A 22,844-nucleotide genomic window follows, 5' to 3' on the forward strand; every position below is an offset into this window, starting at 1 on the left:
ACAACTAACTGTGAGTAATTGGGTTACTCCGTAGGCTTGTTTTTAAACACTGCACTCCACCATGTGAATGCTGCAGGTCTCATTTAACTGGGTCACCAAAACTGAGGCAAAAGTCTCCTAACTTAAGGCTAGGAAGTGTGATTTGTATGCATAACTTCAGGCTACGAGGTGTGAACACTGGGAAGCATAAGCAAATCCACACAGGTAAGGACAGGAATGTGGCCCAGCAGATGGAACAGCTCAGAACTGTGCTCCTCAGCTTTTAGGAACTCTCTGTCCTTATGAATATTAGTGTTTTTTTCACGCAATCCACATTTAGAAGCAACATATACTTAAGATAAGTTTAAGAACAGGGTAAGTGACCTGCCCTCCCAAACCGCCCAGACAACGGGCATCTGCCTGGAAAATTGCACCCCTCTCCAGCCCCGGACTCCTGCCAACCATTTCACGTAGTAATTCAAAGTAAATACCTTTCAGTGGGTAATCCTGCCACAGCCACGTCTTGAAGTTCACTGAGGTCAAGGTTCTTAGGCTCAGTTAATGCAAGCGGTGATAGCTTTCCTTTGGCATCCTGGAGGGAGCTTTCGTGTTCTGAATTCATCTTGCTTGGCTGATTTTCAGCAACAGCGAGACCTGCACGTGCAGAATGCTCACCCTGCTCCATCACAGGGAGGGCTGGAGAGGGATTTTTGTACAGGTCTGCCTCCTGCTCTGCAGTGCCCGTGTTTATAGCTAAGTCTCCCTCAGCAGTGACTAACATCCTTGCAGTACCAGTTTCAGGGATGTCTCCACTTTTTTCCTTACCTGTCCTTGCCGTGCTTAACACTGTGTCACTGTTCTCTTTCACGTCTCCCTTAGTCATGCTGCCAGATTCTAGTTTACAGTCAGTTTGCAAGCAATCATCCTGGCTTACTTCAGTTTTTAAGTAATCTATTAACCCATGCACGGTCACTTTTTTCTCTTGCTGTGCATCTTGAGAATTTCCCGATGTTTCCAAGCGTTTCCTATTTACTGCTTCGTCCTGTATCGTCTGCATGTCATTCTGAGACCTAATGTCATGCAGAAAATTGCTGTGAATATGTGTCTCCTGATCTTCCTCAGGTGACACATTGAAATTGTCTGGCAATTTTTCATGATTGTAAGATCCTCCCGGGACGAGCGTTGAGGCTGCCATGCTCTTGGCAATGTCTGGATCACCGTACTCACTTTTCTCCTGTTCATTTGGCTTAGGATCCTGGCACTGTGCAGTAGGAAGACTTACATCCTCTTCAGAGGAAACTGGTTCTGCACTACACTCTGTAATTAAGTTATTTCCCTCTGTGGCAGCAGCATCTTCTACGTCCCTCCCCTGTACATCGCCTGCAGAGATAACAGCTCCAGTGGCTTGCTGCTGGCTGTCGGAATACGCAGGGAAGTTCTCAGCTGCTGCCCCATCAAATGAAGCTGGTCCTTGCTTCTTTATCTCTAAGCCTATTAGCGATTCAGGATCAACGCCACCAGCACACACGCCTTCCTCTCTTTCCATCTCACCGCTCTCAGTGGGTTTGCCTGGCTTTTGCAGATTTTCCGGAGCGCGTTCAGCAGATGGAGCGCCATCCAAGCTAGGGACCACTTCTAAACAGCCAGCGGGCTGCCTGCTTTCCTCAGGGTCCTGGAAACTTGCTGGTGGCAGCTCTGCCACTGTGTTTTCTCGTTGCAGAGATTTGCCCTCTGCAGCTTTGTGGGAAGTCTCAGTAGCTAAAGACAGCTCTTGGCCCTCTGCTTCTGAAGTGCCCTCGGGAGCACCTTTGCCCGCCTTGTTTGGTTCTGAAAAGTTCTCAGCACCACAGAGTTCTGCTGTGTCCTTGGCCACTGGACTCTGCTTGAAGCCCACATGGTTTTCAGACAAAAGTTGGGGTAATTCAGCACTCAGTGTGCTGTGGACAGTTTTTTTAAAAATCTGGCTGATGTGTTCCCTGAAGTCTGGGATGCTGGAGCCAATGTCCAGAGAGCTGCAAGTCAGAGCCTCATGCTCCCTTCCAGAGTTCTCTGCAGACTGTTCGGAAACACTGATGTCTGCCCTGGTTATGTTATTATTCTCTTTTGAAAGCTCTTCCATTTTTTCTGAATTCCCAGGTTTCTCTAAGATCTTACCATACTTGTCATCTACACAGATATTGGTTGCAATTTCCTCATTACAGACTTCTTGTGATGATGAAAGGCTCAGCAGCTTCTCTTCTGGAGTAGGGAGTGCTAACAGAGACTCTGCTGAACTGTCACTTTGCTGTTCTTTGAAGTTTAGCTCACTTTTTGTTTTTTTGGATTTAATTGCAGAGATCTCTTTCTTCAGCTTCTCAGAATTGAACTGTGATAAGTTTCCAGTTCTCTGCTCTACATTCAAAGTCTCTGGCAGGGTGAAACTTCTGTCTCCATCACCCTGAAAACTTTGGTCTGGACAGTCTTTTTCACTCACACAAATATTCCTGGCAGAGCTGTTTTCTGAATTTTCTGCTTTACCTGTACTTTCCCTAAGTGAAGAACCTAAGGGTGCTGGCACTGGAGGACATGGGGGACCCTGCAAATTAGAGTTACCTTCTAAGGTGTTTTGGGATGCTACAACTTCCTGCTCATTATTTAGTGATTCCCCCCCTGTACCCTTGTCCGTGTTGTTTCCAGGTTGCTGGCTGGGATGGCTGAGTGCAGAGGTCTGGGTAGAGAGGGCTGTAAAATCTGCTTGACAATAACCAGGCTGCTCTGTTGCATTTTGAGTGCAGCTGGATTTATGTGAGTTATCAGTAGGAATTACTTCCCCGTGTGCCTGTAAAGGTGAAGGAGATCCTTGTGCCCCTGGACTTGTATCAGGCTTTATATTGCTTGTTTCTCTGACAGAAGCACTGTCCTCACAACTCATCTCCGTGTTTCCATCTTTCTGGATGATTCCCCCGTCAGCAGTCAGAATATTTTCTGAGTTTTTTGCCATTAATGGCATTTTCCTTTGAGTTTCTGGACGAGATATTTGGGGATCATTTTTCTCAGAATTATCAGAAGTATGTGCTATTTCTGTATCACTTGGCGAAGCCTGTGATATGTTAGTGGCACTTGCTGAATCCTGTGTCCCTGGAAGAGTGTTTATAGCAGCGGCACAGCTTTCACCAGTATCATCCTCTCTCCTGCACATGCTGCCTGGCTGCTCATTCTTTTCAAGTTCTTTACAAAACGTGTCTCTCTGACATGCTGCTTCATGCTGCCTCGCTGAGATCAAAGAATTATCACCCTGCTCGGGCTTGCTTGAGTTTTGCTTACTGCAGCACTTTTCTTCTGCCTCGAGATCGGTTTTGTTTTGCTCGTTGCAATCTTGCAAATTAAGCGCGCTCACACCAGACGTGTTCTGCCCGTGTTTGCTGCCGCTCACATCCTCAGCACTGCTGTCGTCCTTGTCCTGTTCTTTTGGCCTCTCAGACCCACACTGGGGCGGTGCTGGACCTGGCACAGAAGATTGTTTATCAGGGTTGTTTGAAACATCCAGAGGTATTTCTGGTATGTTGCTGTGATTATCTCGGTCCGGTGGCCGCTCAGGTTGTAGTGCCCTTCCTTCGTGCTCCTGACCATCTGCTCTCCTGACAGCTGTCAGGCTGCTTTGGTGCTCCTGTTGTTCAAGTCCTGTATTTGAACTCCAGCCACTGTCACCAGCAACAGACAGCGACTGCTCTGCTTGCTCTGCTTGGGGAGGAGCTGTTGGAACACCTGCATTTTTCTGCGCCTCTTGGCTGCTGCACTCCAGGAGCTCCGAAGAGCTGCACGTGTCCCTCTCAGAGGGGCAGTTGTTTGCAGGGACGTGGTTGTCACCCCCTTGCTCCATGTGAACTTGGTAATCAGTAAGTCCTGAAGTGCTGGCTGCAGTTTTGGGGGGTTCTGGGTGAGCTATCTGTGTATTTCTGTGACTTTCTGCAGCCACTTGCTCCAGCTGAGCTTGCACATCTGATTTGCATTCACTTTTCCGAGCCAAAGCTTCATCCTCCTCAGAACTTTTCACTGCTGTGTGGTGCTTCTCTGGTTGAATACCCTCATTTTGATTTCCATCCCCAGCACTGCTGTGGGCAGCTGCAGGTTCCTGCTCTGGATCTCTGCGAGATGCTTCAGTGATGTGACCGTCCTGTTCTTTGGTTTCCAGGGCCTGTGAGGCCTCCTTGGTTTGTCCCACAGTCTCTGCCAACTCCTTTAAGCCCTGGAGACTGAGTTTTAATTTGGGCATTCTTGCGCTTTCTCCTGACTTGCTGGAGCTCTCAGGCTTTTCTTGACTCTCAGCTTTGTGTTCAGATTCCAACACAGTTTCTCTAGCGAAAGCCTTTTCCCAGGACTCATCTTGCTTACTCTGCTTAATATTATTGTTCCCAGGGTGGAGGGGCAGTGAACTGTGTGCACCATCTAAACAAACCTTTTCAGTCCTGTTACAGCCTGACTGGTCCCAAGTTCTGCCTTCTGCCTCAGTGTTAAAGCAATCAAAACTCTGTGGGCATTGCTCCCTTGCTAACTGTGGTGAAGCCATGAGCTTTTTCTCCAGGCCATCTGGGGCAGCTGTTTTCTCTTTGCTCATTTGTTGTTCAGGTTCACAACCACGAGACTGGGAATTGCCTTTGGGTGATTTAGAGTTACTGTCTAAATTCAGAGGCTTTCCCCCACCTGCTTCCCCCAGGTCACCTGTTGAAGTGTTTTCACAAAGATTGAAATTTTCAGGATCATGTTTCAAGTGAGTATTTTCCATGTCCTGGTGGTAGCTACTAACAGAGCTCAATAGTTTTCTTTCTGCCTCACTTGAGCCCTCAGGTAATTCACTGGTTTCTGACACTTGTGCATCCTCTGTTCTGATTCCATTTATTCTTCCTGTTACATCCGCCCCCATTTCTTTTTGATGCAGTTCTGTGGATCTGCTCAAAGAAGTACTTAATGCATATTCTTCCAGTACTAATCTTTTATCTACCACTGAATTTTCCTTGGTGGGACTGATAATGCTTTCTGTTTCAGAAAGTGTGGTGCTTTCTCTAGACACATCATCAGCTTTTATAATTTTATCGCTATTGACTTCTTTTGGGCTTTCAGTTGTGACAGCTGATTTTTCTTCTTCCTCCTCTCTCTCAAATGATAAAGGCACACTGAAATGCTCGGCACTAACAAGCTCATCCTCCTTTTGAAGCTCTCTTTGAAAAAGGGGTTTGTTTTTTTCAGAGGCTGTTTTCACTGCTTCACTCCTCGGTGGATCTTCAGAGCCATTTCCAGGCACATATTCCCTCGAAGGCTCTTCAGGCTTTGGTAGCAGGAAGAGATTTGGAGAGCTAGAAGGCAACTCTGACATTAAAGTACGGGGTTCTGATTGCTTCCTTCTGCTTCCAGATAGAGCTGGATTTGCCTCATTCCCTTTAGTTGTTGTTTCAGCATCCATCTGTAGATTACAGATCTCAGTGAAGCCCTGAGCATTCACAATTGCTCCAAATTTTTCACTGTCTGAGCCTCCTGTTGCTGGATAATTTGGGATTAAGGTTTCCTTTTTCATTAGCAGACCCTCTCCACCATCTGTGTTCTGTCTACCTTGCTGCATTACTGCCTGCAGCTGACCTACTTCCAAAACTCCTCGCTCCTGCTCGGCCTCCTGAGCAGTAAAATAATCTCCTGCTGCTTTACCCTGTGGAAACATGCTGACATGTGGCTCCCTCATGCCACCCAGCTGCTCATCCTGCCTGAGCGATCCTAATTCACTCAAACTCATTTGTGTGGCTCCTTGCACTTCTGTGAGTGCTGCTGCAGGGCTGGGCTCCAGGCATGGGATTCTGGGCTCATTCTCACTGGTTCTGGTAGAGGAGGCAGCAATATTGTCCACAGATTGGGCATGTGCCGATCCCTTCTCTTTGTCATTCACTGGACCTGGTGATGGCCGTGCTCTGTTGCAGTCTGAGGGGTGTAATTTGTCACTGCTGCCTATGATGGGTTCTCTGGCACAGTCTGCAAGAGGCACTGAGACAGGCAGGCTTCTCTCCCCTGCTTCGGCAGAGTGCTTTAAGGAATCAGAGTCTGTTTGTCCTACTTGCTCTTGCAAGGCAGTGCTCTGTCCTGTCCCCTCTGAAGACACTGTGCTGGAATTTGGGTTGGATAGCTCTTCAGCACTGTGGCTACTGATGCCTTCATTATCGATGCTGCCAACAATGGAAACGTTTATTTGTTTCATGTCAATAAAGAAGCAAAGAATAAGAAGCAAAGAATAAAACCGTTTTGTGCCACTGATGTTTCAAAGCCATGCACTGCATGCGCTGAGAAGCTGATAATCTGCTTTCAGGAGTTAAACCATCAGACACAGTGATTTAAATGCTCATTACTCTGCGAAGTTCCCAGTCTTACCTGAGAGCCACCGTGCTCATGGCATGCATTTTAACCATTCCAAAACCTTAGGTGAGTGTGAGGAGAGGGGACACACATCTGACAGACTAAAGGAGCAACAGAGGAAAAAAATAATACTGGGAAAACCCGCAGTACCTCAAAGAAAGGCATTTTGTTTCTGCTTCTAAGAGACTACTTTGCCAAAGCTACGCAGTAAGTGCTGTTATCTGGCTGTACTCGAGTGTGTAGCAGAAGATTAAGGAGGGCCCATCTGCTGAATGTTTTCTCCAACTAATCAGCACAGTTGATTCTCACCAAAAGGTCAAAGGGCTCACCCTGCCGAACGTGGGATGCTGCTGTGCCACGATCCACACCCGATGAGGTCATTTAATTGCAGTGTTTGATTTCAGTGCATCTAAGCTACAGCCCTTGGTGTGATCTCTTTCTCCACGCATTAAAGATAAGATAGGAAAAAATGGACTCAGAGATGACTAACTGCGAGAAGGAAAAGTTATTTTAAGTATTTTTCACTGTGTGGACCTCAGTTTTCCACACTGAGATTTGTAGCTGATGAAATGGGTTACCCTTGTTCTCTCTCTCACTTTCCATGCCTGGGCATGGAGAGAAACATCTCTTTGAAACTGAATGTAGGATTGTACAGAGGAGCAAGGGGCAGTGTTTACTTGACATGAAATAATGAATCCCAAGCAAAGCAGGACACAGATAACACACTGCCAAGTGCTGGGTGGCCAGTGCAGAGCTGCACAGAGGGAGGTGGCTCAGAGTCCATTGCTGCAGCTTTGCCTCAGCTTAGCAGTGACAGGTTACATTTCAGAAATTCCAATTCCCCTTTAGACTGGAGCTAGAAAAGATGCTTAAAACGCCTTCTGCAAGGCCAAGCATAGATTGGATTTCAAGTAATCTCCAGAAATCTGAGAAGCCTCTCTCTGCTTCTCTGTCCAAGTTTTACACACGAAATACTTGATGGAGAAGTGAGTCAGTGACCAGCTCTGGGCTCCCTACAGATTAGGTTTCTGTTATGCAAACACAGCCTCTTGGGCTGTGCTACCATGCACAAAATGCACTTCCAGGTGGGGCCAAACCCACTCCTTGTACTGAGAGCTGCCCGACAAAATATTTCTTTAGGGAAAGCTGCACCTAAAGCTGAATATGAGTCTGTCTTAGGTCCTAAAAACATACCTCAGAGTCATTGCAGTGGAAAATAAACTAGTCTTTAAAGAGCCACTGGAATTTGCCTGTATTAAGGCTAAGCCTCAAATCTAAGGTAAAATATCTGTAACTTACAATTCATATGTAGTTTAAACAAGTTTCAGCAATGCTTGGCGTGGGTTCGAACATTTAATGCATAACACCAGTAACTTTTATTTAAACTTTCAGAAAATGGTTTTGCCCAGAGGAATTTTTCTTTCCCTAGCACACTGGAAACATCCATATAAAACTTACTGGCACTGGGAATACCAGAGATGGCAATACAGTACTTGGTATCTGCTGGATCACTGACAACATGAGGCATGACAGGACATGAGCAAACAGCAGGGACACGCCAAGAGGCTTTCCCTAAGCAAGGAATACACTTTATTATTGACATTAATTTTGCACACAGGGAAGCTTAATTAGAAGAGGAGGGACAGAAACAGCAACACGGAACTGGGGAGGGGGTGGAGAAGTGGGAGTCAATTATTCTGGCTTTTTGCTGTGTTGCAGGTCTATCTTCTTACTGACTAAATTGCTCATTAGCAGTTTTGTGCCCAGGGTTCTTCACCCTGGAAGCGAGCTCCTGTCAGAGATACTGTGATCAGGAGGAGAACAAAACTGAGTGGAGGTTGAGGGGGGGGAAGCCCCTCTAACCTCTGTGAAACTGAACGCTGGAAGAAGTAGAAAACACCATCTACAGTTATAATTGCTCCTTATCATTTATCTTAAATCTCTGATTGTTTACTTATCATTAATCCCATCTGCCAACAGAGCTGGAAAATGCACAGTAATAAATCTGGGATGGACATGTTGGTAAGGTTCACTACATAGAACATTCATGATCATATATTTGCATTTTTCAGATTTCATCTGACTGAATTTTCTCTAAGACTTTAACACACATCTTCTTTGTTACACTAGATTTCTGTTTGCAGCTATTAAATATGAAACAGTTCCAAACATGTCTGAAGTTAATATTCTTGACTACAATTTCTAAACCCATGAACTATCTACTGCCATGCTGGTAGCAACTTTGTCAAGAGCCATAGAAATGTGACTTAGCAGGTTTGAGGGACATGACAATCCTATGAACTAAGTTCAGCATTCTAGATCAATCAAAACAATTTTTCTGGTATTCAATAATGCTGAAAAGTTGTTCATTTTATTCAGGAGCAGATGAAGGAATTGGGACAAGTTTGCAATTAATGTATGCTGAACAGAATTAAAATGGCAGTGCTGGCACAGGCTGTGATAGCGAGTTAAACTATCACTGCCAGAGTGGAGAAGCACAGATTCATTATCTGTGCTGCTGCAGCTCACTCCAATGTTTTATTCAGGACATAACAGAACTGAAAGGTTTGAGTTTTCAGTCACTAGGATAGGCCCACACTGACCTGTTTGGATATCTCTGTTCATGTTTCTCCCCCTGATGGAACTAACAAGGAGAAGTATGCAGGGAACATATCCTACATCTTCCTTTTCATTATTTGTGATCTTGCTTTTCTGTCTGAGAGATGTGCTGGGGTTAGACAAACATCTGTTGGGAATGCCTTAAGCACAGTTGATCCTGCTTTAGGGCCGAAGGATGGACTGGATGACCTCTTAAGGTCACACCTAGTCCCATTATCTTCCACTCTTTTTAAAGGGAATAACACTACTGGGAAATTACACCACATGCTGAGGATAATTCCCCTGAGTAAAACCCAATCTACATTAAATCAATAATTACTTGCAGGGAACATGTATTTTTAGACAACCCATTTAATACAATCAACATAAAGCTATGACCCTAAAAGTTGGTATTTTTAAACACAGGAAAATAAAGTATGTTGGCTTTTGTGGGTAATCTGACCTATCTCAATATTATTAAGAAGAAAATTCATTCATATTTAAAACAAAACATGCAAACGACAAAGCATGGAAGAGTATTCAAGTTCCTCATAGTTCATGTAGAGTTTAGGGCAGAAAAAGTCATTTTGCTATGAGTAATTGCTGCATGTGACTGATGATGTTAAAAAAAGGAAAATGCAGTCATGCAAAGACATAGGTGCATCTGTAGCTTGAAATATGTGTGTCCCACTGCACTCAAGAGTTACCAAAGGGAACTTTCCCCTCATCTTAGAGGTTAAGCACACAGTTAAGATTTGCAATTTCAAGGCCCTAACATTCTGAGCATATGAATACTGTGCTTCCAGTTACAACATCAAATGAGTTAAATCTTCACATGCCTAAAATGTTGGGTTTGCATAAATAATTATTGACAATTTGCTTGTTTGGAAGTGCATTGTCAATTTAGCAATTATTTTTTAATACCTGCAGTTAACCTCTTCCACCATCAGAAGATACTGTGGCAAGTCTGAATTTTTCTGGTAAGATTTAGGAGTCCTGCCCAGTTACTAAGATGTTTTGTAGGAGAGAACTGCCTGGTCTGTGTTTAGGGTGTGAAGCTATAAAGGATGTTAAGAAATCGATGACTTTTGGTGCACATCCCATAAATACTTCCAGATTAAGAGCCATACCCAATCTACCAGCCATAAACACTTGAAATCACAACTCCCATTCTTTTGTCTCCCTGTTTTGTCATCCACAGCAAGGACAAAGGGCCAGAAGATAAAACCAGCAGCAGCCAGACAAAATCTCTGGCATTTAGCATTTACTATCTGAGTGGGAGTGTGTGTGTGGAGGGGGGTTACAGATGCCCAGATATGATAAGTGTACTTGATAAACAACAAGAAGCGAAGATACCACAACAGAAAATTGCAGGTAATTTAGAATTTCCATTTCTAATTCCTCTTCTCCCCTTTTAAAACATGCAGTAGTTGTTGAAAGGACGGGCAGCCCTCCCAACCCAGTCACACTTGTGAGGGAAAAACATCAAGTGCCAAAGCCTCTGGATCCCAGAGGTCACATACGGTTGCCATCCACACTGATGTAACTCTGAGCCTGAGTGATTATATTCCCAGGAGCAGGAGCCTGAAATGTGAGGATGAATTTAGAAGGCACTGAGGGAAACAAATGCACAGCCAGCTCTGCAACCACAGCACATGTATAGCTGCCTCTCAAGTGTTTCTGTTCTCCGTCCACTGACACATGAGAGATCAGTGCCTACATTTTGAGTTTATGCATTTGGACACAGTGTGCTGGAGGACTTGAGTTAAGGAATCTCGCATTTTAATCCATCCCTAACAGGTACTGAAAGTTAACGAGGAACATGGAATTCATTTCCATATTCCCTTTCAGAAACAAAACAAAAGAAAACAAGTGACAGTTTTAGAGACAGAACAATTCACTGTTTGAACTTTTCAGTGTAAACAAACACATGAGAAATCCATCATCGCTAAAGGGCTGCTAACAGCAGCCAGGCTCCTCCACCCTCCCTGTGCATCTAAGCTTTCAGGAAAAAGTGAAGCAGGAATAATGATCCTCTGGGGAGCCGTCCTCCCCTTCTCCCCCACCTCCGGTCACTTTTCACCTCCTTGTTCCACACACAGAATAAAACGCAGGCCCTGCAGTATTTTAAGTATGACCAAACGAAATTATTCTAACATTAAAGAGGTCAGCTGCACTGCTGCTGCAGCAAGCAAGCACGGCCAGATCTCCAGTTCCAGTTCCAGGAGCGGCTCCCGGTCTCCGTCTGAGCTATCCGGAGCATCAGCAGGAAGCGTGGCACTGCCAGGCTGTCCCACAGGATGCGTGGCAGCTTTGTCACCCCACAGTGGCTCTGCGGGTCCCACAGGATCTGAGCGCTGCACTCCGGGTGGGAGAGCAGCCAAGGTCATCCACAAAGAGCGCTCATTTCCCTGAACTCTTTCTGGGTGTGCATCTTTCAATTCGATGCGTCCGCTTCTTCCTAAACCGGCTGGGAAAAGCGCCTCTGGGGCAGAGCTGTCGAGCTGAGGATTCCCCAGGAGAAAGGCATGGTTACACCTCACATGGCCACCACTGCAAAGCCCGAGGCTTCCTAACTGTCCTGGCTCTTCAGCATTTTTATTCCACGTGGAAAGTTCACCGATAAATTACTGATGATCTTACTTTCTGCACACAGGACTGGCGAGTAACAGGTAAGAAAAAACTGGGCTGAAACAGACTATTCTAGAGCTAGAGCCACAGACATTTTGAGCTCCAAAAGACAAGAATTTAAAAGCGACTGAAACGACTTGTGAGAATTTGTGGAGGATAGAAGAAAGCCACCCAGAGGAAAAGCAAACGTGGTAATTTTCCACCCAGAGATCCTCCATCCGAGGGTGGCAGGTCACACGCTCTTAAGACTCTCAGAGTTCACTTCGGGGTGGAAAAGATGTGTTCAAAGCAGCACAGGGGAGCGAGTTAAAAATAAACAGCTGGAATGTGGAACTTCAAAGATTTTCCGTTTATTGTCTTTGTTTCTATTTTGGCAGGATGTAACTTAAAAGACACACAAAACAGGCATGTGCCAGCAGTTTCAGGAGTAAGGCTAAATAACAAGTAATTGCCTGAGCTCCCGCCCATCTAATAAGTTTCCTGAAACAAGAATCCTATGAATCCTTTCAAGCTGACTCATCCATGTAACATTCATCTCCCACGAGTCAGAATTTTGCATGCTGCAGTGCAAAGCTGTTTTAGCCAGCTTGAACATAAACCTAAATGTTCTAGGCGCTCCCATTTTGAAAAGGAACCCCTACAGAATTGCTCTTATGCCGTTTTTGAACACCACTTGTTTTTTTTTAAAATGCGAATTAGTTACAGGATAGGATAAAGTTACTATGCTAATGTTAAAAAAAATTAAAGCAAGACAGCACTTGCTGCAGGCAAGCCACAAATATTCTTGCCCAAGATAAGAGTCTTCACTGTACCAGGTGGATGCTGGTACAAATGTTGTCTGTTATTGTGAAGTTCCAACAACAACTCCAATTTGCAGGAAGGTTAGTCACGACAGGTCTACTGTAAATATCAGCACTTAGCAGTACTCATCATTTCCTCCCTTTCCCCCCCTTCCCATAACCTGCATACTGATTAGAATAGCAGAAAATTAGTGTTCTGCTGTCACAAACCAGAATGCATCGTTGTTTTTAAGTAGCTTACTAGTTTATAAAAAAAATTGTGTTTTCTTCAGTAGGACAGCATGGTCACACACAAACAATACAGTGGTTATGCACAATATGATCAGGAAAAACTACAAACTAAAGGATACATGTGGTATTTGTTAACTGAAATAACAAACAAATAAAATACATATTAAAAACTTCATCCTGTCCAATTTTACATCATTACTCCAAAAATTGATTTTTTTTCTAGCTACTGGGAATGGTGTCTATGGATTCCCTCATTAGAGGCACTCAAAGACAGGAGAAATTCATCCAAGAAAAAGCTGTTTCATGTATAGACCTGGTGCTCAACAGTAGAGTGATGCTGGGTTACACAAGCCATGCGTGTCTAGGAGAGAAGTACAACCTTTTATCTCTTTAAACTTCATGCCTAAATACCTTTATCATTGTAAACTGACTTAGCAGTCTTAGTCTTGCTCAGACTCTATTATTTTCAGCAGATAATTAAGATGTGCTAGTGACAGTCAGAAGAGATAGAATTAATAGCAAATGTCCTCCTGTATGAGTACTGAAATGTAAGAGCTCCACAGCACAGCCAAACTGTCCCTTCTGGAAAACAAGCTGCTCTTTTTTAGTAAATCCTTTTTAGATTATGTCATGTGTCTGAACTTCCCTGAAATGTCCCCAGTGTGGTCAATGATGATCTTATTTAATACCTAAATGGACTTCAACTGCCACAGACTGTTGCCTAATGTCAATAATTTTAAAATAGACTAGATTGGAATAGAATAGAATAGAATAGAATAGAATAGAATAGGATAGGATAGGATAGGATAGGATAGGATATTGGAAGGAACCCACTATGATCCAGCTGCCTGAGCGCTTCAGGGCTGACCAAAAGTTAAAGACTCTTCAATGTTGCTCTGTCTCAGATGAGAATTTATTAGTGCAAGCAAAAAGCATAGAAGGTTTGGGTCAAGGGTTATTACAACAGCTGGAGCCTGGTTTAGAGTTATGCAGTAAGGCAAGAAAGTCAGTTTGGTGAAGAGTGAGTGGTCTGGTGGTGTCAGGTTATTTTGAGGACTGCATCATCATCATCATCATTGTCATTGTCATCATCCATCAGGATGACAGATCTTGAAAAATCAGTTACACATGAATAGAACCAACAACAGCATCAGGGCTATTCACAGGAAGAAGCTTCTTGTCTCACCTTGTAGGTCCTGGACTAGATGGGGATAAGCTGTCAGCCAGTGGCACAGCAGCAGCAAGAGGATCTGAGATGTTCTGACCTCCAGACTTTTCTGGGCTGTTTTTCTGGGGGCTCCTTTTTAAATTGTGGCCATTACCAGGAGGTTGGCCTAATTCTGGATCTTGTGGAGTGTTCTAGAACAAAAAAAAAAGAGAACAATTTAAATAGTGCTTCTATTTTGGAGAACACATAAGCTTAAGGGGTTTTGTTCTGCCTACTACCAGACAACCTCTGCGGTGGCTTTCACTACTTTGATGGAACTTGTAGGTTCTAAAGCCAAGCCATTTACTTTCCTAACAGCAGAAAAGCAGAAGGAAGTGGTTGAGCCAAAAATAAATGCTAGGAAGAGAAGAGGGAGAGAAGAATGCAGCAATTGTTCTAAAGCAGCCAGGGCCTTTACTGACCCAAGGAGGGTATCATCTTCTCTTTTTCCAAGCCTGGCAAATGCTTCCTTGCTAAGCAAGTTTAAAATGAGAGAGGATGGAAACAGGCTATAAACTTGGACATTCATAATATTAGCAGTATATTTGGAGTTAAGTTAGAGTTAAGCCAACGTCATTCAAGACCCAGCACTTGAATCCAAGTCCAGATTCCTTCCCTCCCACTTCAACAGAGCTCAGAATGCCTCTGAACTGAAACAGAGGGCTTGATCCTTCACCAGGCTGTCCTTCTCTGATAACAGCTACAGGAAATGCTGGAGTTTCTGTAGTGACAGCTAGAAATACTATTACAGAACTGTGGCTATGCTGCATCACCTCTTCTCAAAGGCAAATAATTACCTGGGATCTTCATCCATGGAGATATGCCTTTACATGAGTGGATTTTTTTGTTTTGTTTTTATTGCAAACTATTGGTTTTGCTGCAAGGAGGAAGAGAGGCCTGTGCAAGCACCAGGGTTACAACAGGTAGTGGCACCTTCCTACTGATTTTTTTTTTTGAAGAAGCATCCTTAAAAGGTGAAGAAGAGCTGGAAAGGGCTGCTCTGAACAGTAGCTGAGGTTGTTCTTGGAGCATAGCAAAAGAACTGGAGTAATGGAGAGAAACAATCAAGTGAAAAGCAAAAAAGTCTAAATGAAGGCCTTTTTCAAATCCTGTGGCACATCAAGCAATAGTTAAAAAGAAGGAAAGCTGCTTCATCAAATCACCCTTAACATAAAATCACTGTTGTTTTAATTCTTAATTGTAGCTGTGAAAAGCCTAAGGCACACTCAACCTAAGGACACATAAGTGTATTACTGATGGCAGAACTACTGCAGGGTGACACCAGAGAGATTAAAAGCACAGTGCACAATTCCAACTCATTTCTTGCGTTTTTTTGCACTCAATTTTAATGTTTATTTTATTCCAGCCGTAGAGAGAGCGGAGAGCTGTTGTTCAGAGAATTACACTGCTCTGTGTGAACACGGTGTGCTCCCACACAGACAAAAGCTTCTCGAGCTCAGAGCCAGGAATGAGACACCCAGCGGACGAGCAAAGCCCGTGTAATGAGCGATTGAAAAGGTCAGGGCATACTGAAAATACAAAAAGACTTCCTTTATACTTAAGACAAATTTGATTAACTCTCACATCCTTTGCCTTTCCCTGGAGGAATCCCTTCACTACAGCTTTGTTTGCAGGAGTCTCCTTTATCTCCCCACTTTCCGCTGGGAGAGACCAAGGGCTCTTGGTTTCATGACTGTGAAGCACTTACCCAGCATGTGCTGACATCTGGCATTTAGAATATTTATCTAAGCATATATGTTGGCTGCAAACCCAGAGTATATGGCAAAAAAATACGAAAACATCAAGAATTATACAAAGAAATTTGTTTCTTCCATCCAGGGGAAAAAAAAAAAATAGAGCTGAGTTAGCTTACAGGGCTCTGTTTTGCTTTTGATGCAGTGTTTTGGGCAGCCCTGCTTTTGTTTGCAAGAGAAATCTGCATGGAGACTTTATTTCAGCATGCAGAGAGAAAGAGCTGTGAAAAAATGTGTTATTAAATTAATTACCAGGAAAAACCCCCCATCAGTGAGTGGGTAAACTCCCACCAAGCCAGGTGAGGCAGACACATGCCCTGCTCTTACCTAGTCCATGTATCATGTCTTATCTTGAGAGGTACAGTGGGTCAGACCCAGAGCTGGGCCACAAACAAATGCCTCACAGTAGCAGCCAAATTAAAAAATAATTTTCAGGCCCCTTGCAGAGAGAAATGACATCCTTTCCCTTTCCCTTTCCCTTTCCCTTTCCCTTTCCCTTTCCCTTTCCCTTTCCCTTTCCTTTCCTCTCTCCTCTCCTCTCCTCTCCTCTCCTCTCCTCTCCTCTCCTCTCCTCTCCTCTCCTCTCCTCTCCTCTCCTCTCCTCTCCTCTCCCAAGAAATTAGGCCAATTTATAAAACTGTCCAGATGCCTCCAGCAGCCAGCAAGTGCAGTGAGAACTAATTATTTGTTTTTCCTCCTTTCTTCTGCTACCTTCTCAAATTTTCTTCAGCTGCTTTGGGTGCCAGGCCGGGATGAACACCTCACATCTCCCCTGAGATGATGAAGAGCCTCATGTTTTGTCTCCTCCTAAAGCCTCTGTCATGTTCCAGAGCAGAAAATACACAGCAATTAAGTCATTAACTTATTTACACAGAGCAGTCTCGGTAGCCACACATTGCTTCTCATTAGTCTCTCCTTCACAAGATCAGCCACTTAACCCAAAAGGCTCCTTTAGGTTACAATGCTCGGTTCTGCTGACCTGCAGCCATCCCACTTTTGCAGCCACAGCACGATGGGGATGCCTCCTGCACACAAACTTCCTTTGCGGAGAACGAGGATCCTTTGGATTGTCATCCAGAGTCACAAATCCCATGAACCATGTGATAACCAGGGGCTAACCTCCCTGTGGGCTCATTTGTGGCACAGAAGGAAACACTCCCCACCAGCCTGTCACATCACAAACACAATAGCTCATTGCTACCGAGGCTTAAAGAGCACTAACAAATGTGAGGAGACCTCCAAGCAGCAGTACAGCTGTTTGAGGACCCTCTGAACCTTAACATGGAGTCAGGATAATTTGTCATTGACTCCCTGAGTCACAGAATGCTCTGGGGCCAGAATAATTTTGGTAGAAGTTTGCTGTTGCTGCTCATCTCCAGAACTCACAAGTGAACTGCAGGATGTAGACATTTATGTGCCTGCTATACCTGAACACCCCACCTCATCAGAATTAGGGTGTTTCCCTATTAAGACACAGAGAAGGTCCCACATCCCTGATTTTATCAGCTGTTACACCAAAATTTGGACTTAATATCCAAACAAAAGCACCGGGAGGGGCAGATTCAGAAGAGAGGAAGATCACAACAAACCACGTCATTTATGTGCACACATTTGAAGGCTACACTTAACATTTTCTGTAGGTTGTTTGGGGTCAGGGCACTGGTGGGTTTTTTTGTTGGCTTGATTGATTTTGACTTTTTTTGGTTTTAAGTAGTTCTGTGGTTTCAGGGAACTAATGTTTAAGAAGTTATAGTTCAGCCCGTAAGTGACTGACACTGGCCACAGAAAAATCTGACTATTGTTTTTCCAGTTCATTACCAAATTTAACACGTATTAAAACAATCTTAGCAGCACAGGCTCTGTTGGAGCAGAGAGGAGTTTGAACTGTGGACACTTTTGCTTTCTTTCTAGGCTGTCAGGTGTTTGATCAAAAAGCAAAATTCCCCTGTTACCTCGTAAGGCAAAAGCAGACGTGTTCAAAAGAAGCTCAGAAGAGTAATTTAGCAAATAATCTAAAATAAATCTTAATGTAGATATTTACATGTAAAATGAACTACTAATATGCCAAGATGCAGAAAATCTTTATATATTGGGTTTCTACATTTAATGTATTCATGTAATCATCACAAAAGAACATGCTTTGTGACTCTAAGCCAGACAGCAGAAAAACATAATTCAATTTTTCGATTAAATTTTTTAAATTTAGCCTAGTTATGCAAATCAGGTGCTGAACTAGCTTTGCAAAACGTGTTTTTTTATGTTTTTAATTAACATGTGTGAAAACAATTAGGAAGACTATGGTTTGTTCACAAGTATCATCAGAAAGCTGCAGTTAAATAAATTACTTTTGAGTTTCAATACATGCAGCCTCTGAAGTGATTGACTACAGAAGCTTGCAGCTAAATTTGTTCTGTATTTGTTTCCAGTGTACCATACTCCTGTTTGAAAAGGATTCTCATTACAAAGAGTTAGTTAACTGAAAGACCTAAATAATTATAATAAAAACCAGAACACAGAGGTTCTCAGCATTTTTAAGTCTAAGATAATTTAAAAAACCCAACAACAAAAAAAACAGGTTTGTCTCAGAGAGTGTACAAACATCAGGAGGAAAACAGCCCATACTTTTTTTCCCCTTTAAGGCAGCAGAATATTTAAACAAATACAATTGATTCTCCTGAAATATGCATTGTAATTTGCATTAAACCCTTCCAGAAGCACTGCAGTAACAAGAACACAAAGTAAATCTACAGGATCACTTTATTTTCCCAATGACTTTGAACAGGATGCTGGAAAAAATGAAAAAAGAAAGAGAACTTCATTAACACTGTAGCCAAAAGTATTCTGTGCACTGCTGCACTGAAGTTATCATACCAGAAAGAAATTCCTCTAATGCTGCCTGGGAGCCTGTGGAGAGCCCAGCTCCCAAAACCCTGACTCTCCCAGTTCAAAGCCATGAGGCACAGCCACAGCCTTGTGTTCCAGCCACCCCAAAGCCTCGAGTCTCCCAGCACAGCACCAGGTCAAGAGCACAACAAGCTCTGCCTCCAGCACCCGGCATTCCCACTCAACCCCTCAAATAGGTGAACTTGCTTTGGCTCCCCTTCCTCCTTTCCCTCACTAAAAGTTGCTTCCTCTTCCATCTGCCCTCTGCCACATTCCTCCATTAAGCTCGTCCTTTTATAGCAGTTGCTGGAACATGCCAGAGCTCTGAGTGCTCAGAGTAATCTTCGAAGAGTTACATTAGATTTCCATTCCCACTAACTCCCTCTGGTTTAGTGGAGGGGAAGCTGGAGCAAGCCTTTGCAAATCTCAATCAATAAACCAGAAATTGCCTTTCCTTTTTCTCCATGTCTTCCATTACAAGCTGGGGCGGGGGGTTAATAGTTTTTTTTTTTAAAAAGTCTGCCTGCTAGAGGTTGTTCACATGGTTGGGAAATCAGGGTTTTTACATGGCTCTTGAAATATTTTAAGACAGAACAGGTTTTTTTTGGAGTCACCTTTTCACTCTTCTGGCTTTTGTTGTTGTTCTGCAGGAACAGTAACCAAGTAGTAAGTTAGAGTTCTAAAACTTCATATTTTTGGAGAGTCCTTGTCTCTTCCTTGTTTGGAGAAATGGTACCAAAATAAATAAGTAGACAGTGAGTGGATATTGCTTTAACAACTGGAACTTTGCAATCAAATCAGCAAACTCTGGTCAGCAAAACCAGTGATCCATCACAGGAAAGTAACAAGTATATTGAGCCAAGCTTGAACTCCACGTGACACTTTAGATCTGAAGAATTACACTAAAACTCAGTTTTATCACCTTGCAAGGGAGCTAAATGTGATTTTAGCAAACCACAGGTGCATTACTACCCCTTTTTGAGAGTGGCTGGGGTACAGCAGTTTGGAGAGGATGCCTGTCCTGACCACTTCTTGTTTTTCTTGCCAAACATCATGACTACTTAATCAATTGGATGTAATTATGATCAGATATGATCAGATAGGAAGAGCAGACTCTATCCTTAAGGGAGTCTCTGTATAGAATTTTGCAATTACAGTAGATTTTTTCTCTAATCAGTAATGCTGTCATTTGCTATTGCTCCTGGCGTGGTTTATTTGTCTCTCACGGGAGTAGAATTTTTAGTTCATACCTAGTCTAATTAAAACCCTCAAAGGGGCAGGAATGCAAAAATTGGCATTTGCTTCTCATTTAATTTAATTTGCTTCTCACAAATAGAAAAAGCAAAGAAAACTGTGATATGGTAACAGTGGTATTTGAAAAATTCTGACTACAGCTTTTGATTTTTCATACCTACAACCTTCTCTTAGAGATAAAAGGCTGCTTTTCCTCCTGAGAAACACCTACTGAAATGGCTCTGGCTGTGAGCACAAAAAAAACCACTGGTATGTGTAGGGGGGTGTGTGTATACCTATATATTTATAGTCACCATCTCATCCTTGATTTAACTTTTTTCCCAGAATACACAACCTCCTCTCAGCCACAACAGGAACAATTCAAACCTTCAGGCTTCAGTGCTTGTTTTTATGACTCTTCCAGTCCACTGAGGGCACCAAATTGTTTGTCTTTAGATTCTTGGAATGCCAACATGGGTGTCTTCTCAACAACCTAGGAAGCCTTGCTATATTGGAGGAATATGCACTGACTAAATGAAGCTTGGCTGTGTAACTCCTTCATGGCTCTTGTTAACTTCATCCTTCCACACGTTTAAAGTGATCTGTGGTCAGCAAGCAAAGGAAAATTCACACTTATCTTTGCATTTTCACTACTCTGGCTGCAGTAGTTTTCCTTTGTCCCTTTCCTGATGTTGGTGAAGGCCTGTATTATTTTCTTAAGGATGGGAGGTGTGTATGAGACATGGTGAGAGAGAGGCTAAAGGTGATGATCTTGGGAAGCAAATCTTCATCCCATAACTCGCAATTTTCAGTCACTCTAGTTTTAGCTAAAGCAGCTTTCTGCTGAGTGGTCCTCAGCAGCCTGACAATAAATGACTTGAGAAGAAGCTGTTAGGTTCAAATAAAGTACTATTACGAAAATAATCTCCAAATTGAGTCCCAAACTCTGGCATGCTTCCCAGTCAACAGTGTTTGCCTGCCCAGTAATTTCATAGCTGTGGAAAATGCAGGTCCAACATTTTCACACTATTTCTTAAATGGAGAAATGTAGTAAATAATTACAGAGGAACTTTATAAAATAAAATATTTTTCCTTTTCATCTCTACCCATAAAGTCGCATGTCCCATGAGAAATGATGACGGCTTTACAGTTGTGAAGGAAGCTTTAACCATTAATACAGAAGAGAAGGACCAGTCTTCCAACTTCCTTTTCACTATACTTTCAAATTAAGAACTCTGCCACAACTTTGCATCTTCTTCTTTCATCCCCTCTCCTTCACTCACAGTAAAGATGTAAATAATAATGTGAATAATAATTATTCATTGCAGTGAGGAGTGACCCAGAATTTGCTGCATTTGCATAAAAGGACATATAATTCTCTGAAAACACACAATGTTCTTTTTGAGTAAACTCAAAGAAATACTTGACATTATTTACCATAGAATATTGGACCAGCAGTAATTATCACTGGAAGTAAGAGTTAATGAATGTGGTGATTGGAGATATGCTAGGACTTTGTGAGCATCAGGAATGGACTGTAGCCAACTGACAGAGACATCCTGATGTGCACTGGATGAAATGGAAGGAAAGTGAAAGGGAGTTGTAATTCCGGGAGTAAAAGTTGTGAATGCCAGTGGACACAACTGAGAAGAGCCCGTGTAGGGTAACAGTGAATCGCATTAAAATGCTGTAGGCAAAACTACCGTGCAGAAAACTGGGAATGCATTTTTGTTCCCAGCTGAACACTAACAATGGAATGTATACAGATGTTCTTGCACTATTCAAAAAGTATGTAAACACCCGGTGTGAGCCCCAGAGCTCAGAGGGATTTGCCCAGTTCTCATCTGAGGGAATGGAGGCGGAATGCCGGGACAGTGCTGCTGATGAGCCCAGCACGTCCTCTGCTGATCCCTGTAACACCGGGATCTGAAGGGAGAACCATGGCAATCAACAAGAGCCATCAGTTCAGAGAGACTGAAATAAGTTGAAAGATGGGAAAAGTAATAATGCAGAATATTAACTGCAGGATGCTCAGCAGTCAGATTTGTTTGTAGGAAACAAATGGAGAAATCTGAGCAGGATCACAACATGACACTTCAGACAACCACCAGACCCTGGAGAAGTTGTGGCCCATCTGGCAAGTGTTGCCTGTCTTACACATTTCACAGCAGAAAACAGGGACAAAAGGATAACCACACATTAAGATGTATGTTTAAAGAGAAATGAACGATTACAGACGTGTGGAATAACCAGATTTGTTTGCTTTTTTGCTTATTCAGAAAAGAAGAAGAAGAAAGGATAAAGCAAAATATGTTGAAATAACTTCTATGTAACTTGACTTTGAAATCCCCTCTCCAACTCTGGGGCAAAAGATGCATTGCTAGAACTTCAATTCAGCAGCAGTTTTCACCTTCAAAGAGCTGTACAAGTACTTGGTAACTTTTATTTTTCTGTACTTGTGAGAAAGGCTGTGGCATATGACAGTGTTCCCCTTCAGAACTCTGAATAGCAAGAATTAAAAACCTGAGTTAAAAGTATTCCATATTAGAAAACCCAGCCTATTCAAGCTTTACAAAATTTTATGCTCATGCCTCCAATTATGAACTCTTTCTGTTTTTAACATCCTCCACCCACCCCTTTAAAATGAGAGCAAAGATGCCCTGGTAATGGCAGCATTCCAGTAGATGGGAGCCCAAGATAAAAAACAATCAGGGAAGTCAATAATAACCCTGTAATGTGCAGTCACGTTGGGAGCTGTCCCTGAGCTCTCTGCACAACCCCCTGGAGCAGCGTGGACGAAGCTGCGCTGCAGAGACAACGTCTAGGATCACTCTCCATCCCACAGAGCATGTGCCTCACTCTTGCTGACTTTTTAGGTGGCAGATTTGTTGGTCCTGCTCAGATTGGTCTCATTTCTAAGTGTGACTTTCTTAGGTGGAGCCCAGACTATCCAGAGGTGCAGGGCTAAGGAAGTGCACAGTTACATCAGCCTCTGTGAAACTATGAGTGCTTTCCTTTTATTAAGGCCATGTAGATGATTTTTGGAGATTTAGCCATCCAGAAAAGTCAAGGAAAAGAAGACAATGTCATTCCTCCATGATACCCTGTTCATTTGGCTGGATTAAGAAAGATCTGTTTCATGGGCAGCACAACAGC

General features: G+C 43.1%; 1 protein-coding gene across 15 annotated transcripts in view; it reads right to left on the reverse strand.

Moving 5' to 3' along the window:
• TACC2 (transforming acidic coiled-coil containing protein 2) overlaps nucleotides 1-22,844 on the reverse strand; it is a 130,060-nt gene that overhangs the window by 89,944 nt on the left and 17,272 nt on the right. For all 15 annotated transcript variants that reach the window (XM_032115822.1, XM_032115821.1, XM_032115831.1 and 12 more), the window contains exons 3-4: nucleotides 13,798-13,970; nucleotides 471-6,164 (exon numbers count right to left, since the gene is read on the reverse strand). In XM_032115822.1, coding sequence (XP_031971713.1) covers nucleotides 471-6,164; nucleotides 13,798-13,970 — 5,867 coding nt within the window. The remainder of the gene's footprint in view (nucleotides 1-470; nucleotides 6,165-13,797; nucleotides 13,971-22,844) is intronic.

This window comes from Corvus moneduloides, chromosome 8 (assembly GCF_009650955.1).
Source record: "Corvus moneduloides isolate bCorMon1 chromosome 8, bCorMon1.pri, whole genome shotgun sequence".
In the NCBI taxonomy this organism is placed as follows: Eukaryota; Metazoa; Chordata; class Aves; order Passeriformes; family Corvidae; genus Corvus; species Corvus moneduloides.